The sequence below is a fragment of the Nelumbo nucifera genome, chromosome 2 (assembly GCF_055504915.1).
Source record: "Nelumbo nucifera cultivar China Antique chromosome 2, China Antique-T2T, whole genome shotgun sequence".
NCBI classification, from domain to species: Eukaryota; Viridiplantae; Streptophyta; class Magnoliopsida; order Proteales; family Nelumbonaceae; genus Nelumbo; species Nelumbo nucifera.
This window is the reverse complement of record NC_142650.1, coordinates 30125229-30140961: the sequence shown is the minus strand read 5'-3', so window position 1 is coordinate 30140961 and position 15733 is coordinate 30125229. Positions and strand designations below refer to the sequence as shown.

Sequence of the window (15733 nt, the reverse complement as noted above, 5' to 3'; positions counted from 1 at the left end):
TTATCAAATATTCGTTTTGACTCCATATATGAGAGTTTTTGTTTGTCTTTTTTAAGGGTATCATTGAAAAACAAAAAAATTGTATAATTATACTTTAAGAAATAAGAGATAAGAGGAAACAAACAACTATTTTTTCTCTTAAAGTTAAAACGTTCCTCTTAAGAAATAAGAGATAAGAAGAAACGAACAACCTTTTTTTCTCTTAAAGTTAAAACATTTCTCTTAAGAGATAAGAGTTAAGAGAAAACGAACAGGCCCTTCGTTGATGTCTCTCAAACGAATAGATTTTTGCTTTATTTTCACAAATATACAAAATGATGCCTGACACCCTGATGATTAGTTAGGGGTAATTTTGTAAATTTATACATTTTCTATCTGCGTCAATGACGGAAGTAACGTTTTTATTGAATTTTTTAAAAATTTAGGGGAAGTATTTGTTGAAATGAAATTATAGGAGAAGTTTTTATGATTGTTAATTTCAGGGGAGGTTTTGTATTTTTCCCTTGATTTTTGGCTTTCCGGATTTTTATGGTGGGCTTAGGTTAAACCCAGCCTCGCAGAGACAAATAACTGTTAATTCGTCAGTTGTTAAATACTGTCCGAATTTTCTTGCTCAACTCTACTCTCAACTCTACTTGTTCCATTTTCTTCCACTCTCACTGCATCACACGATCAAATGAACCGTACCTGAGAATACGACCAACCCTTTCCTCCATCCCATTGCCACCATTTTCCCGATCAACGGAAGCGGCGATGGAGCCTGATGTGAGCATCGAGAGCGGGTGCATGCTCCGAATTGCAGTCCTGCCGATCGGTACGGTCCCGCAGGCACAGTTGAGGGATTATGTGTCGATGCTGGTCCGCCACCGGAAGGTCGAACTCTCCGCCATTAGCTCCTTCTACACAGAGCACCAGAAGAGCCCCTTCGCAAACCAACCATGGGACACCGGCAGCCTCCGCTTCAAGTTCATGGTCGGTGGGTCCCCTCCTAGTCCCTGGGAGGATTTCCAGTCGAATCGTAAAATTCTGGCCGTCATTGGCATCTGCCACTGCCCATCTTCGCCTGATCTCGACGTCGTCGCAGATCAGTTCTCTATAGTTTGCAAGAACTACACTTCGGCCGTCGTCCAGCGCTGCTTCGCATTTTCCCCTGGCGATGCTCAGGTGCATTTCAAATTTTAAGCTTCATTTCTTTCTTGGCAAACTATAGGTCTTAATTATGCAGTGATCGCAGGTGAAAGCACATGAGTTACGAACTAATATAATTGAAGTTGAGGTTTTTGGTCTAAGTGAGAACATTTGAATGAGTAGAGCCGTGTTTTTAGATAAATTGGTCGAATTAAACTTCAAAATTTGATTTTTACTTTCAAATTTAGTAGAACTGCATAAAGTTTGGTCGTATTTGAGTTTTAGGATGATGGAATAAATCTGTCTTGTTTATGCAAGTGCCCACAATGAACTGAAGTAAGTTAGATTTCTTCCGGCAGTTTGAGTGGTGTATGGTGAAAACAATTCCACTTTAGGTAGGTACAGAATAAAAAAGCAGGTGCGATAAATTTAGAATTTGTTGCATTGTAAATGCATACAGATCCTATAAGTCATGGCTGACAGTAAAATCCTTTTATTGTCAAATAAAATGGTGGAATAAAAATTTGGTATATTTTCATAAATTCTAATTTAGTTGTAGCATACTGCATACATGCTATATCTGCTACATATTTTCTTTTCATTTTTTTCTTGAAAGATGGAGGATCCAGATCTGTTCAAGTCCTTCCCCCTATTTCTGTAACGGATAAATGCTGTCAGTTTGAAGATTTTTGTTACTCTGTAACCTGGTTTTGATTTCTGAGCAACAGATGCAACACATGTTAAATTTTCTCCACAATTTGCACCCTCCATTCATTGTCCAAATTAATTTGTCTGTTTATTTTCTTATGCAGCTAGAGGATGGTGGCAAAAGGGGGGACAACTTAATATTGTTTCCTCCTGCTGATCGTCAAACTCTGGAGTTCCACTTACTGACAATGATGCAAGATATTGCTGCGTCATTGCTGATGGAATTTGAAAAGTGGGTTCTTCGTGCAGAATCTGCTGGAACTATTGTGAAGACACCACTAGATTCTCAAGCCAGTCTTAGCTCAGAGGAGGTTTATGTTTAGGTGTCTTGAGGATTTGGAAACTGTATTTTTGATCCTTTTTTTTTTAAACTTTTGGTTGCTTTTTTCATTTTTTTGCACATCTAAACTCTTCCTTAAGAACTTTTGATTGGACTTTGCAACTTAAATGTTTTGATCTTTTGAAACTGCAGGTCATTAAGGCTAAAAAACGGAGGCTTGGCCGTGCGCAAAAGACAATAGGGGATTATTGCTTGCTGGCAGGCTCACCTGTAGATGCCAATGCTCATTACTCTACAGCACTAGAACTTGCCAGGTTGACAGGGGATTATTTCTGGTATGCTGGTGCTCTGGAGGGTAGTGTATGTGCCTTACTGGTATGCACCATGCACGTTCCCTGAACCAGAAATATTAGAGAGGTCTAAATTGAACATTCAAGAACATGCAATTTCCATTTTGCAAGTTTACTAAGAGATTCACATATGACAAAAACTTTTTTACTAACTGTCCTGATTGGTTGATAATAATAATATTTATGTCTGAAATGGTAAGAGGAACTGTGGTAACCTGTGTAAACTGTGATGGTACAATACATCTGGTAATTCATACTGTGATGGTACAATCATGTTCATTGCTGGCAATAAGAAATGATCAAATGGTAGGTTCACTACCTACATGCAGAGCTTGCTTAGTGGTATTGTTGACCTTTGGGTAATCCATACTCCCGGTACACTGTATTTACACCTTACATTCCCTTTGAGTCAAAATATGGAAGGAGGTTCACACACACACACACACACAAACACACAATTGATAGGCCGGGGCTGAAGTGTGGCTCATTGTTTGGGTATGCCTTTGATATCTTACCAATTTGTTACGTTGTTTTACTTACCAACTTTTACGATTGTCTCTCTTTGAGTATTTGTTCAGTGTCCCATTTTAGTTGGATAAGTGTCAAATTTGTTTGTGAAGCTTGTTATTATTTGTGTAATCAGATAGACCGGATGGGCCAAAAGGATCCAGCTCTAGAGGAGGAGGTGAAGTATCGTTACACTAGTGTGATCCTTCATTACAAAAAATCTATTCAAGACAATGCTCAAAGGTCATATCTTCTTTTACTTTTCATTTTTAATTGTTAATCTTTGGTTTCTAATGAATCAAAGTTTCTTGAAGGAAAGGAAATGAAAGTGATAAAATAAATAAAAGAGAAAGGGGAAGATTCAAAATAGAAAAACGGCAATCTGGATACCCTCAAGGTAGTGATGTGTCTAAAATACAAATTACAAAACATGTCTTAGCATTGGATTCAGATGACAAGACCAAGTAGGGGTGATCATGGGCCGTGCCAGATTGGGTTTGGCACCTATGAGAAGGGCTATAGCTTGGGCCCAGGCCTGAACTATAAGACCAGGCTTGGTCCGGTCTTTAGAGTAGCCTCTGAGAGTCCTTTCAAAATCCTAACATCTTCTCCCCCTTTAACAAGACTTTCCTGCATGCCTGTCACACAAATAGCATTATGAGACTCTGGCAATGCTGAAATATCAACCTTCATCAAGTCCACTGCAGATCCCCTTCTCTGACCAAGCTTGTGGTAGCATAATCAAATCCATGAAAGTCCTTTGATGAGTTCAGTAAATCCCTTGCCATGAGACTCCAACAATGCTGAAATATCTACCTTCATCAAGTCCACTGCAGATCCCCTTCTCTTTTAATTATCTGGCAATGGTTTCTTCTTTTTACCTAGATGCAAATTAGAGGCTTTGTGTTAATATATTTAGTTGAAACAGGTAATGGGGAGGCTGTAAAAAAATTCCTTCCTTTTAACTGAGAGATAGCCAAGACTGATTAAAAGAAACTGAGAGATAGCAAAAGATGACTACTTGGAGCCTGTAAATAGAGAAAAAGCATAGATCTGTACTCTTTTTTTATTTCAGTATATATATATATATTGTTTTTTTTACCATAAAAATGTTATTGGTATTTGAAGCTTTGTTTCTCTGGGAAGAGTATGAAAGAAACAAGAAGTGTAGCTAGTAAAATTTGTTTAAGAGAACCTGTAGCATATTGGGGTTCATTAATGGAGCAACAAATCCAGAATCTAGACCCACTAAATCAAAGGAAGAATGCTATTAAATGAATGATTGAGACCATTGTAGCTTCTGTTGTTGGCATTTAATAAAATTTCGGTATCGAAAAGGTTGAGACCTTCGTTGAAGATTGAGATTGATCAATCAAATTGAGAAAAGACCTTTTTTTGGTAATAAATAAAAGAAAAGCATTTCAACCTCCAGAATGATAAGGCTTTAAAATGAGAAAAAGAGAGTTGGGTTACATACAAATGAGTTCTGGTTTTTGATGAGTTGAGATGATTCACATGACCCATGTAGTGTTATTAAAATAATATGCTTTGTGATTTAAATCCTTTTCTATGAGAAGTCTATGCCACTTATTTTCATCTGAACATAATTCTTGTGGGGTGAGTCATGTGAGATGGAACATTTTAGTTGCAAGCAATTCCTGTTCCCAGAAGAAGAAAAAGGGATACTTGAATCTTGTGGGTGAGTCTTGCAATATGGGCCTAGCATGGTGACTTTCCTGTCTCATGCTGAGCTCATTGCTTTGATTGAAGGTCTTAAGTTTGCTTAAAAGTTTGGTTGTGTCAAGCTTGAGGTGGAAAGTGATTGCAGGACTCTTATATCATGCATGCAGAATTGAGACAATAGTCCTCCCAGGGAAGCAGTCTTTCCTATTCGTGATGTTCTTGTATTATGATCTTGATGTTTCTTTTGATTTATCTTTACTCTTTAGAGACTGCAATAGTGCATCCCATGTACTTGTGTGTCATGATTTTGAGAAGTTGGAAAAGTTTGTTGAATCTCCCCCCTGCTGGTTATCGAACGTCTTGGAGGGTGAGATGGGGGTTAGGGTAGGTAATGGTGATTAGTGCCATCTGTGTTTTGTGGTTGTTCTCAGTTGTAGTGATTTTCTCCTTTGTTTGTCTGCTTTCTGGATGCTGTCCTTGCTTGTTTTTTATTTGTTAATGGATTCAGTTTTTCTACCAAAAAAGAATCCTTTTTTTATTATTCATTTTATCCTTCTTATTTTAGTTGAATCCTTGACAATTTGTCTTCTAATTCTTTCTTTGCAGAGTTTCACCCTTAAGCTTTGAGCTTGAAGCTACTTTAAAATTAGCTAGATTTCTTTGCAGGTAAACTTCTGAAAGGAACCTTTTGTTCATTTTCTTTTCCTTGTTGGATCATGAAATCTGTCCTTTGGAATGATGAATCATCATGTATTTTCCTCAATAAAAATCTTTTTATTGGTTTAATGTAGTTGGTGGTTGGAAAGAAGGTTATTTTGTGGGCAAAATAGTGCTTTCTAATATTTTAATAACATTTTTTTTGGTCAGCTAGATTTGTTCTTTTATTTCATATGTAAACCCCTTTCATTTGGTAAGATGTTAATTGTTTTGCCATTCCTTTGTTAGGAAAAAATGAAGAATAAATGGGAAAGAAAAACTTCTATGAACATATTGCCTTTCCCATGATTAAATTAGGATTGCACATGGATTGGATCAACTTGGATATATCTACATCCAAATTTGATTTGTTAATGTTCAGATTCTAATTTAATCTTATCCATTGGATTTTAGATCCATTTTGGATTTGAATTCAGATTGATTTTGGATATTAAATACCATTAATAAATTACAAAAAATAATAACAATATGATTTATCAAAAAATGACTCTTTAGTAAATGGACAACATTCAAACCACCTTTAATAGTATATAATATAAATTTTATATAGATATTAGCATTTTTTAAAATATTATTGGATCGAATAGGGGTAGATCCATATTCAATCAAACTATAAACAGATCTTATTTGGAGCATCCTTTAGAAAATGGATTACTCTCGTGCTAGACAAGGTGTAAATAAGGAGCAAGTGTTTTGGGGAACAATGTCAAGGGATTTGCTTATTCTAGCTACTACTGGTAGCTGTTCTATTCATCTGTTGTATATAGCAAATTTTCATATTTAATAAAAGTATCTTGTTGCCTATCAAAATAATTGAGTGCATGGTATAATAGTGCAGAACATGAAACTTAGATGTAGGTGTATTGGGATCATGTTGGGGTATGTATATTAATATATATGGAACATGTTTTTCAAATGGTCATTTGTTTATATAAATTGGTTCAAAATGTCTTTGTTATTCAATGTATTACAGATACTGGCTTCTAAACTGAAATCTGTATATTTGGTCATGGAATAATGTAAATGTCTTGTCATCTTAGTTTCTTTTGACACCCTTAAAAGGTATAATACCCAGATACAGCATGGACATGACTGGTGTTGGGAATGGAACTTATGCTAAGAATTCAAGTTTCCAGTCCACCATGACATGGAACCTATTATCAGGTATCCAGGTACCATACCTTAGAATATAAGTAGGATGCAAAAGAATGTTTCCTTGTCTTGGCTGACTTGGGCCATGTTTTGTTCACTGTTCATTCTTGTGCAGAATGAAATTCCAGAATGAACAAGAAGTGGCAGAATGAGCAAAGCTTGCTGAAAACCATATGCCTTTTTGCCAAAGAATGAATCGAGAATGATAATGAGATTGGATCCATTTGGTTACAATTCTCATTCTCATTCCATGTTTTTGTCAATTAGGTTAATATTCTGCACTGTGGTTGCCACATACAATTGTATTGTAGACCTGTATAAATCCTTATTTTTCTCATATAAAACTTGAATTTATGGGCCTACATATAAAGGGTGAGTTTTCTTTAAGGTGGAAATTTTATAAAATTGAAAAAAATAGATGTATGAGATGCCTTCACCTTGACCTCCATTCAACTTACCTGCATTGTAGAACATTGACATGCAAATTGGTTGGACTATAACCTCTCATTTGGTAAGTTTATCTATGATATCTCTGAGTTCAGAGACCTATCAAAAAAAAAAAAATCCTATAAAAAAAGATATCTCTGAGTTCAGAACCTACTTGGCTAATCTTATATTTTTTGTTCCATTCAGAAGTCTTTTAGGTGGCCAGAGGAAAGTTTTACTATTTAGGCTGCATTTGCATCCCAGAAAAATATTTTCAAGGGATAATAATTAATTAAAATATTATTTTAATTAGGGAAACACAAGATATTATGAATGAACTAGGATCAAATGTTATGTGGGTACCACAGTTAGCCAATGGGCTTGTCGACACTAGACTGTTGGCAAAAGAAAGGGAAGCAAGAAACCAGATGTTTTGGGGACAGATACCTCAAGGGGAAGGTAATTCTAATGAACCTTTGTGGAGGTGGTTAACTGAGGCTAGCCATCTCTGGGGGGTTTAGCTGCTGATGTAAAGCAACACATTGTAGTTGTACCAATTACTCTTTCCTTCATTTTTTTAATAAAGTTCAGAAGAGTTACATATCAAAAAAAATATTTTAATTAAATTTTCTAATGTTTGATTTCGACTTGGAATATGGGGTCATGTGCTGAACTGAACCACTGGATTTTAGGATTACATGGAAGAGGAAGACTTCCACGAAATTGAAAGTTTATTGGATGAAAGTGATCTAAGGAGAGAGTTGTGCAGTAAAGATTTTAAAAGTAATGCCCATGATTTCATCCAATACTCTAGGTAAAATGACTTCTCTGAAAGGGGCAATTCATATTACCCCACATTCTAGTTTTGGATAATATTCTGCTTCCCTTAGTATTTTACTGGTAACCAAAAACTAGAGAATAATTTTTTTTTCTAGCTGTTTTGTAGCATATTTTATGTCCAACCCAAAACAACCTTAATGAAAATGGCAGGGGCCATTGCTTCATGTAATGGTGAAACCTCGGGCGGACAAGCGTGAGAATGCATGTTTGAGTCTGAGAGCAACCACTTTGTGCCAAAAAAAAAAAGAAAAGAAAAAGAAATCCAAAGGTTAGGTCTGTATCCAGACCCCTCCTCCTGAGACCCCAGATAGCTGGGACCAATATTAGGTAATGATGGCCTTTATCACTTGTTGGTCCCTTCAAATTCTGTATCTTATACACTGCCTATTTCTCAAGCATATGAAATACACAGGTTCTCAAAAATTCTGAATAATATGTATCTATTACCTAAATATTCATCCTTGACTGTCCTGGTAACTGGTGTTGCATCTTAACTATTGGTCTTGACAGACGAGAACTTGCTAAGGAGGTAGTGGATTTGCTGATGACTGCTGCAGATGGTGCCAAATATTTGATTGATGCCAGTGACCGGCTGATATTATATGTTGAAGTGGCTCGTTTGTTTGGGACCCTTGGTTATCAGCGCAAGGCTGCCTTTTTTTCAAGGCAGGTTGCTCAGTTATATTTGCAGCAAGAGAATAACTTGGCTGCTATCAGTGCAATGCAAGTTTTGGCAATGACCACAAAAGCATACCGGGTTCAAAGTAGAGCAACCAACTCAAGGTTGCTTTCTTTATCCAATGTGAGTGTTAAAGAATGGACAAGGGAAATAAAAATGACAAAAAATGTTTATTGCATTGCTTGTTCTGACAGAATTTTAGTAGTTTCTATTTAATTATGAACTGTTTGTTGATGTTATGGTGCTAGTAAGCTATAATTTTTTATGGGACTTTGTTCTCCTTTAAAGATTACTTCTAAATCCGTACTGGAGCTTGTTCTTCAGTAACTATAATACTGAAAAGGAAACAAATTTAGGCATTTAGGCTCATAGGGGAGGCTAATTTTTGGGATGTGCTTCTCCTGAAGCCAGGTGCACCGTGCACCTAACCTAGCCTGTTCCTGTGTTTTGATGAATTAACATTCAATTTGATGTTGAATAAATAATTTACTTTATTGTTGGTTGTATCTACAGTGCTTAAAGTTTAAACAATTTAACCTATGTAGGACTTAAATTAGGGGTGATCATTTCTAGATCAGACTTAAATTGGAAACAATCTCTCTGTGTCTACAGGGGTAAGGCTTCTTGCATTTGTCCCTCCCCAACCCCGCATTGGCTACATGAGTCCTGTTTTACCACTCCATTCTATTTAAAACCATATCCATTGTTAAATTAGTAGTGCTTAAATAATTTCTTATTACTTCTACCTATGTCCTTTTTGGTCTACCCCTAGCTTTTCTAGCCCCTTCCACTTGTAACAAATCACTTATTCTAATTGGAGCTGTTGGTGGTCTCAGTGATTTAAAAGGCGTGCCTAGGTCCTAGGCGCACCCCTTTCAAAAGGCGCACACTGGTGCGCCTGATGCGCCTTGCACCTCAGCCTAGGCATGCGCCTTTTTAAAAGTCTGCACTTTTTGCTTTTAAAGTTCTCCGAGAATCCCCTATTTGCTAATGTTGTTCATTCATTCATTCCAATAAAATATCTTCTTAAAAGGCAATTAAAGTTCTAAATGCATTATTTTTTATGTGAGAAATAAGAATTTAAGACCCTAACATGGACTTCTTCGGGCTTGCCTCAAGGGGCATGGTACAAAGACGACTCGTAGAATCAAGAATGTAATATGTTTTACATCACATTAGCTACTTGAAGTAATGCAATAAGAATCAAGAATGCAATATGTTTGCTTTTATTTTTTAAATTTTCATTTGAATATGCTTTACATGTTATGTTTATGTATTTTAATTTTAGATAATAGGTTTTTTAAAACATTTAAGTTTATATTTTTTTATTAATATTATGTTTAATATCTTTTGATTTTTTTTTGCATTTTTAAATTTCTTGGCATTTTTTGGGAATTTTCTAACATATTTTTTTTGATTTTGATTTTGATTTTTTTGTATTTTTTCCCTTGCTTAAAAAAGGCCCGCGCCTCGCCTTGTGCCTTGCACCTTAGGCGCAAATTGGCCCTTGCGCTTTTTTTGCACCTTTGGCTTTTAAAACACTGGGTGGTCTTCTATGCACATGAACAAATCATCTTAGCCTACCCTCTTTCTCATTTTATCACTTATTGGAGCTACTCCTAGGTTTCTACAGATGGCTTCACTCTTGATCCTATCATTTCTTGTTTTTCCACTCATCCATCCTTAGCATTCGCATTTCTACCACACTATTTTTCTGAACATGTTTTTTCTTGACTACCCAACACTCTGGTCCATACAACATAGCTGGCCTTAGTGCCTTAAAACTATTTTATATATATTAGAGAAAGATAAGGTATTATATTATATTCAATTACTGCAATTCAGTTCAGATTTACATGACGAATATAATATGTATTACATATAATATTTTATATTATATAAAAGTATAAAATATATTTAATGTAATCTATTTAAAGTCATAGATCCAAAAGCCTGGTTTGGCCAAGTCCATGATCAGCCTTGACTTAAATGTATAAGGCTACAAAATTTATGCTAATAACATAGTACTCAAATCAATTGAGATAATAGACCTTTTTTGTGTATATTTATTTTAGAATTTAGATTCGTATAATCTTGTATATTATGTTATTTTATTGTTTTTTAATTGAAAAGTGGTGTCTCACTTCATTTAGGCACCTTGCTTTGTAACTTATGTCCCAGGTTTTATGAACCCCTTGCATTTTAGTTGTGCTTTTCACTTTCAAAACATTTATTCTATGAGAGAAATATATGAGGGGCTTCTTGTGGGAATCAAGAGAGGGGAAAAAAATATCATTAGTCAAATGGGAATAGGTTTGCAAACCTAAGGAGAAAGGATCATAGGGTTAGATGGGAGATGGTGTGTTGGAATAAGCAAGATGGAGGGCTAGGCATTGGGAATATAAGGAAGAGGAATTTGGCTTTGTTAGGGAAATGGCTGTGGAGATTTTCTTTGGAGAGGGAGAAACTGTGGACTAAGATAATTTGTAGTATTCACGGGCTTGCAGAGAATGGTTGGGACTCTGGGATTCTGGTTGTGGCTACAAGAACATCACCATGGAAATCCATCCAAGATATTTTGCCTCTCTTCTTTCCTTGGATACGGTATGATTTATACTCGGGTAATCTCATAAAGTTCTGGGGACATGTTTGGGTTGGGGAGACCCCTTTGAAAGAACAATTTCCGGCTCTATTTGCAATCTCCACCCTAAAAAATGAACCAATTATCAATTTCCTCGTTTCCTCAAGCTCAAATTCCGGGTTTGGTTGGAACTTGGGTTTAAGAAGAGCACTCAGTGACACAAAACTGGATAATGTTTCTTCTCTTTTGTCCATTCTTGATGGGATTTTCTTGGAACCCACAAAGATAGATAATAGGATCTGGTCTTTGTCTCCCTCTGGATCCTTTACTTGTGCATCCTTCCTTAAAGCCCTGATACAACCAGAAATTCCTATTGGACTGTCATTCCCTATCAAGGAAGTGTGGTGTACACCTATACCTCCGAGGGTTGGGAGTTTTTGTTGGGAAGTTTTCCTTGAAAGAATCAACACAGATGACCTACTTCAAAGAAAAAGACCCAATAGCTGTTTATCTGCACACTATTGTGTTTTATGCAAAGCTGCTGGTGAGTCTGGGTACCATTTAATAATATCTTGTGTTTTGGCAAAAAATATTTGGGATTGGTTTGCTTCTTTATTTGGGTGCAAGTGGACACCTCCAACTAGTCTGCAAAGCTTGTTTTCCTCTTCACCTATTGAATGCTCAACGAAAAGATCAAGAATTATGTGGAGATGCGTGAGAGCTGCTGTTTGTTGGACATTATGGGAGGAAAGAAATGCAAGGATCTTCTCAGAAAAGGAAAGAGGCTTGGAAAATATGGTAGAATTGATTCATATAAGAGTAATACACTAGCTGAAGACAATGAGGGAGTTTACAGATTTTTCAACAAACGATTTGCTAAGAAAGTGGAAAGAAGTTGCTAGCTCAGTTACAAGGAAGAAGAATTTGAATCTCATGTGGAACCCTCCACCTCCTGGGTTTATCAAACTAAATTTTGATGGCAGTAGCATGGGGAATCTAGGGCCTTCGGGTACTGGGGGGGTCCTAAGGGATGAGAGAGGTAATGTAATAGCTTTGTTCTCTTGTCCAATTGGAGTGGGAGACTCCTTGAGGGCTGAGGTGTTAGCAATGTTGGAAGGGGTGCAAAGAGCCAAAGAAATTAAAGTTAAGAAACTGATTATAGAAGGAGATTCTGCGGTTGTTGTGGATTGGCTGAAAGAAGACACTTCCAAGATGTGGAGCTACAGCAATGAGAAAAGAAAATTCAAGTGGCTGATTAAGGATATGGAAGTCTTATGTACTTGGGTTAAAAGAAATGCTAATTCCTTTGCTGATGGATTGGCTAGGCAAGGAGTTCTTAGAAATTCTGGGTTTTGGGCTCAATTGTAAGGTTTTGAGTGTTTAATTCAGATGTATTTCTGTTCTGGGGAGTTAAGATTCTTTAGCTCCTCTTCCCTGTAACTTTTTTCCAATATTAATGAATTCTGTGGCTATTGATAAAAAAAAAAGGAATACAACCTTGCTAGGGTAAGTGGTTGTGGAAATTTCCCTTTGAAAGAGACAGGTTGTGGCACAAAGTAATTGACAACATTCATGGGATGGAAGATAATGGCTGGGATGCAAAGTTATCCCCTCAGCTGACTTCATTCTCTTCTTGGAAATCATTTTTTAAGGTATAACCAACTTTTCTCAATTCCATCCGCTATGGTGTGGGAAATAGCAACAAAATCCAGTTTTGGGAAGACCTTTGATTAGGGGAAACCCCTCTCAAATCGTAGTTTTATTTGTTTTGTACTCTCTCAAACTTTAAAGGTGCAACTGTTTCCAGATTGGGAATACTTTCTCCCCAAGGGATAAATTGGGACCTAGGCTTCAAAAGAAGCCTAAGGGAGAAGAAGGCCTAAGATTCAAGTTTTCTGCTGGGAAGCTTTCCTTAGAAAGATAAATACTTGTGATTGTAGAGAAGAAGGCCTAATGTTTGCTGTTGGATTGAAGTCTTTGTATGTATGAGTATTCGGCTGATAAGAGTTCTTATTAGCCTATACTTAAGTTTAAGTTGTCCTGTACTGGGCCTTTGTTAATGGGCCTAATCCTGTTTAATGTTTTAAGTTGTCTGGGTGTCCCATCACTAATCAGGGGCATTCTAGTAACTTCCTGTATCATTGTACTACACCATAATATAAATAATAGTACTGTCGACTGAGCAGTGTAGTTCGACATTCCAGCATCTCTTCTTCTTCTTCTCTTTTCTACTACTCCGGCTACAGTAATTTAGCTTTCATGGTATCAAAGCATTAGCTTCTTCCTGGTTTCAGCCGGCACACACTCTCTTCTCCTGCTGTCTTTTCATCTTCTCTCTTCCTTTTCTGGGTTGCTGTAGTGAAGACCTAGGGGTGTAAGAGAGTAAAGCAAATTCGAACCTAGGGTTTCTCTTGGTTGTAGGACTCAAGGGAAGTAAGACCCAGAAGTAGATGTCCTACTAGGTTATTTTCAGCAAATAGTAGCTATTTGGCTACTAAGAGAGGTCTGTGTAGGACAGACCTAGTTGAGGACTGATTTCAGCAGTCCTAGCACTAGCCGAAAGGGGCTTAGCTACTTCTACAGTTGCAGCTTCGGTGCTCCAGCAAGACTCGCACAGACTTGGCTTCTTCTACAGAGCCCACTGTTCACTTGCTACTGTTGCAGCCTCGAACTGTTCACTCGCTACTGTACCCGAACTGTTGCAGTTTTTGGTTCAGCCCAAGTGAAGTCTATCTAGTGTTCTATTAGCACTGTGAACACTTCTACCAGCATAGCAATGTGGTAAACAGCTCCAAGTTCAGGGTGGTTATCAGTCCGAAACCCCTCACCACTGCTGTGAGATTACCTAGGGAGCTGCCAGCTTCAGATTGTTCAGCACTGTGAACCCTAGTTGAGGACTGATGTCAGCAGTCCTAGTATTGGCCGCAAGGAAGGGCACTCTCTTTACAGTTGCAGTACTCAAAGTTCAAGTGGAGTCTACATAGCACAATAGTTGAGAACCCTTAGCTTCAGGTCGGTTACCAGCCCAGAACTCCTTGCTTGCTGTTGTAACTGAACTGTTTCAGAACTGTGACAGTCTCGGCAAGTCTGAAACTGTGTCGAGTGCTGTCAGAACCTGCTGTGATCATTTCAGCTAATTAGATCTGCTCCAGAACTGGTTCAGAACCTTCAGAACTGCTTCGGCTAGTCTTAATCAGTGTCACCTACACAGTGGCTGCAGTCAAGATGTCTTCAATACCCAGAGATGTTTCTTCTAGAGATAACAGGCCTGCGGCAAGTGGGAATTTTGTCGCCAGCAACAATGATGACAACTCACAAAATACACCAACAGTGTCTTCGTCTCCTATGGGACAGGTTGCTGATTCCTCTGGAATTGGTACATTGGGCTTCACTGCTAGTGAGGTTGAGGTCCTTAGCAGGGCATTAGCCCGTCTAAGAAATAATTCTTTTGCTTCTACATCTCTTGCTAGATCAGGTACAGCCTCTGCCTTCAGTGCCACTGGCTCTATTGACTCTACTTCTTGGGTTATTGATTCCAGTGCTACTGACCATATGACACATATGTCTTCCCTATTCTCTTCATATCATTTGTTGTCTGGTCAGGATAAGATGAGAGTTGCTGACGGGTCTTTCTCCACTATCTCTGGAAAGGGAATTGTTGACCTAAGCAAGGACCTCTCTCTTAAATCAGTTTTACATGTTCCCAGTCTTACCTCAAATCTTTTGTCTGTTTCAAAACTTACCAAAAATTTGAACTGTAGTATAACCTTTTTTCCTACTCATTGTGTCTTCCAGGACAGATTGACAAGGAGAACGATTGGGTGCGGTCATGAGTATGGAGGCCTCTACTACCTTGATGCAGACATCGGCTCAGCCTTACAAGCATCTGCTGCTAGTAATCTGGAAAGTGTGGAGTCAATAGCTAAGCTGCATCTTTGGCATGCTAGGCTAGGTCATGTGTCTTTCTCCTCATTAGAAATGTTGTTTCCCGAATTGTTTAAGGGCATTCCAAGTCAGAGTCTAACCTGTGAAGTATGTCAAATGTCAAAACAATGTAGAACTGTGTATCCAATTTCCAACAATGAAATTTGTGCTCCTTTTGATTTGGTTCATTCTGATGTTTGGGCCCCTTCACCCATTGTTTCCTTTGATGGCTTCCGGTACTTTATCAGTTTTATTGACCACTACTCTCGTTGTACATGGATCTACCTGTTAAAATGACGGGATGAAGTACCACGGATAACCATGGCATTTTGCAAGATGATTGAAACACAGTTTAATAAGAAGATTAAGCAATTTAGGTCAGACAATGCTGTTGAATACTTTGAAAAATCCTTGAACTTATTCATGGAAGATGCTGGCATACTACATCAGTCATCCTGTGCTTATACTCCTCAGCAGAATGGGGTTGCTGAGCGCAAGAATAGACATCTATTGGAGACAGCTCGAGCCTTACTATTCCAACACAAAGTCCCCAAGCAATACTGGTCTCAAGCTGTACTTTCTGCATCATATCTGATAAACTGGATGCCATCTAAGGTGTTGGGTATGAAAACCCCTTTCTCTGTTTTGTGCCCCACTCTTCCAGACTTTCCCCTTCCTCCTCGGGTCTTTGGCTGTATATGTTTCATACATGTGAAGGATCCAATGAAGATCAAGCTGGATCCTAAGGCTACAAAGGG

General features: G+C 37.7%; 1 protein-coding gene across 1 annotated transcript in view; it reads left to right on the top strand.

Annotated features, from left to right (window-relative positions):
* The first annotated feature begins 523 nt into the window (after positions 1-523).
* The window catches only part of LOC104603382 (trafficking protein particle complex II-specific subunit 120 homolog), a 64012-nt gene continuing 48802 nt past the window's right edge, over positions 524-15733 (top strand). The window contains exons 1-6 of the mRNA XM_010267401.3: positions 524-1164; positions 1941-2147; positions 2309-2491; positions 3110-3216; positions 5263-5322; positions 8302-8593. Coding sequence (XP_010265703.1) covers positions 754-1164; positions 1941-2147; positions 2309-2491; positions 3110-3216; positions 5263-5322; positions 8302-8593 — 1260 coding nt within the window. The 5' untranslated portion in view covers positions 524-753. The remainder of the gene's footprint in view (positions 1165-1940; positions 2148-2308; positions 2492-3109; positions 3217-5262; positions 5323-8301; positions 8594-15733) is intronic.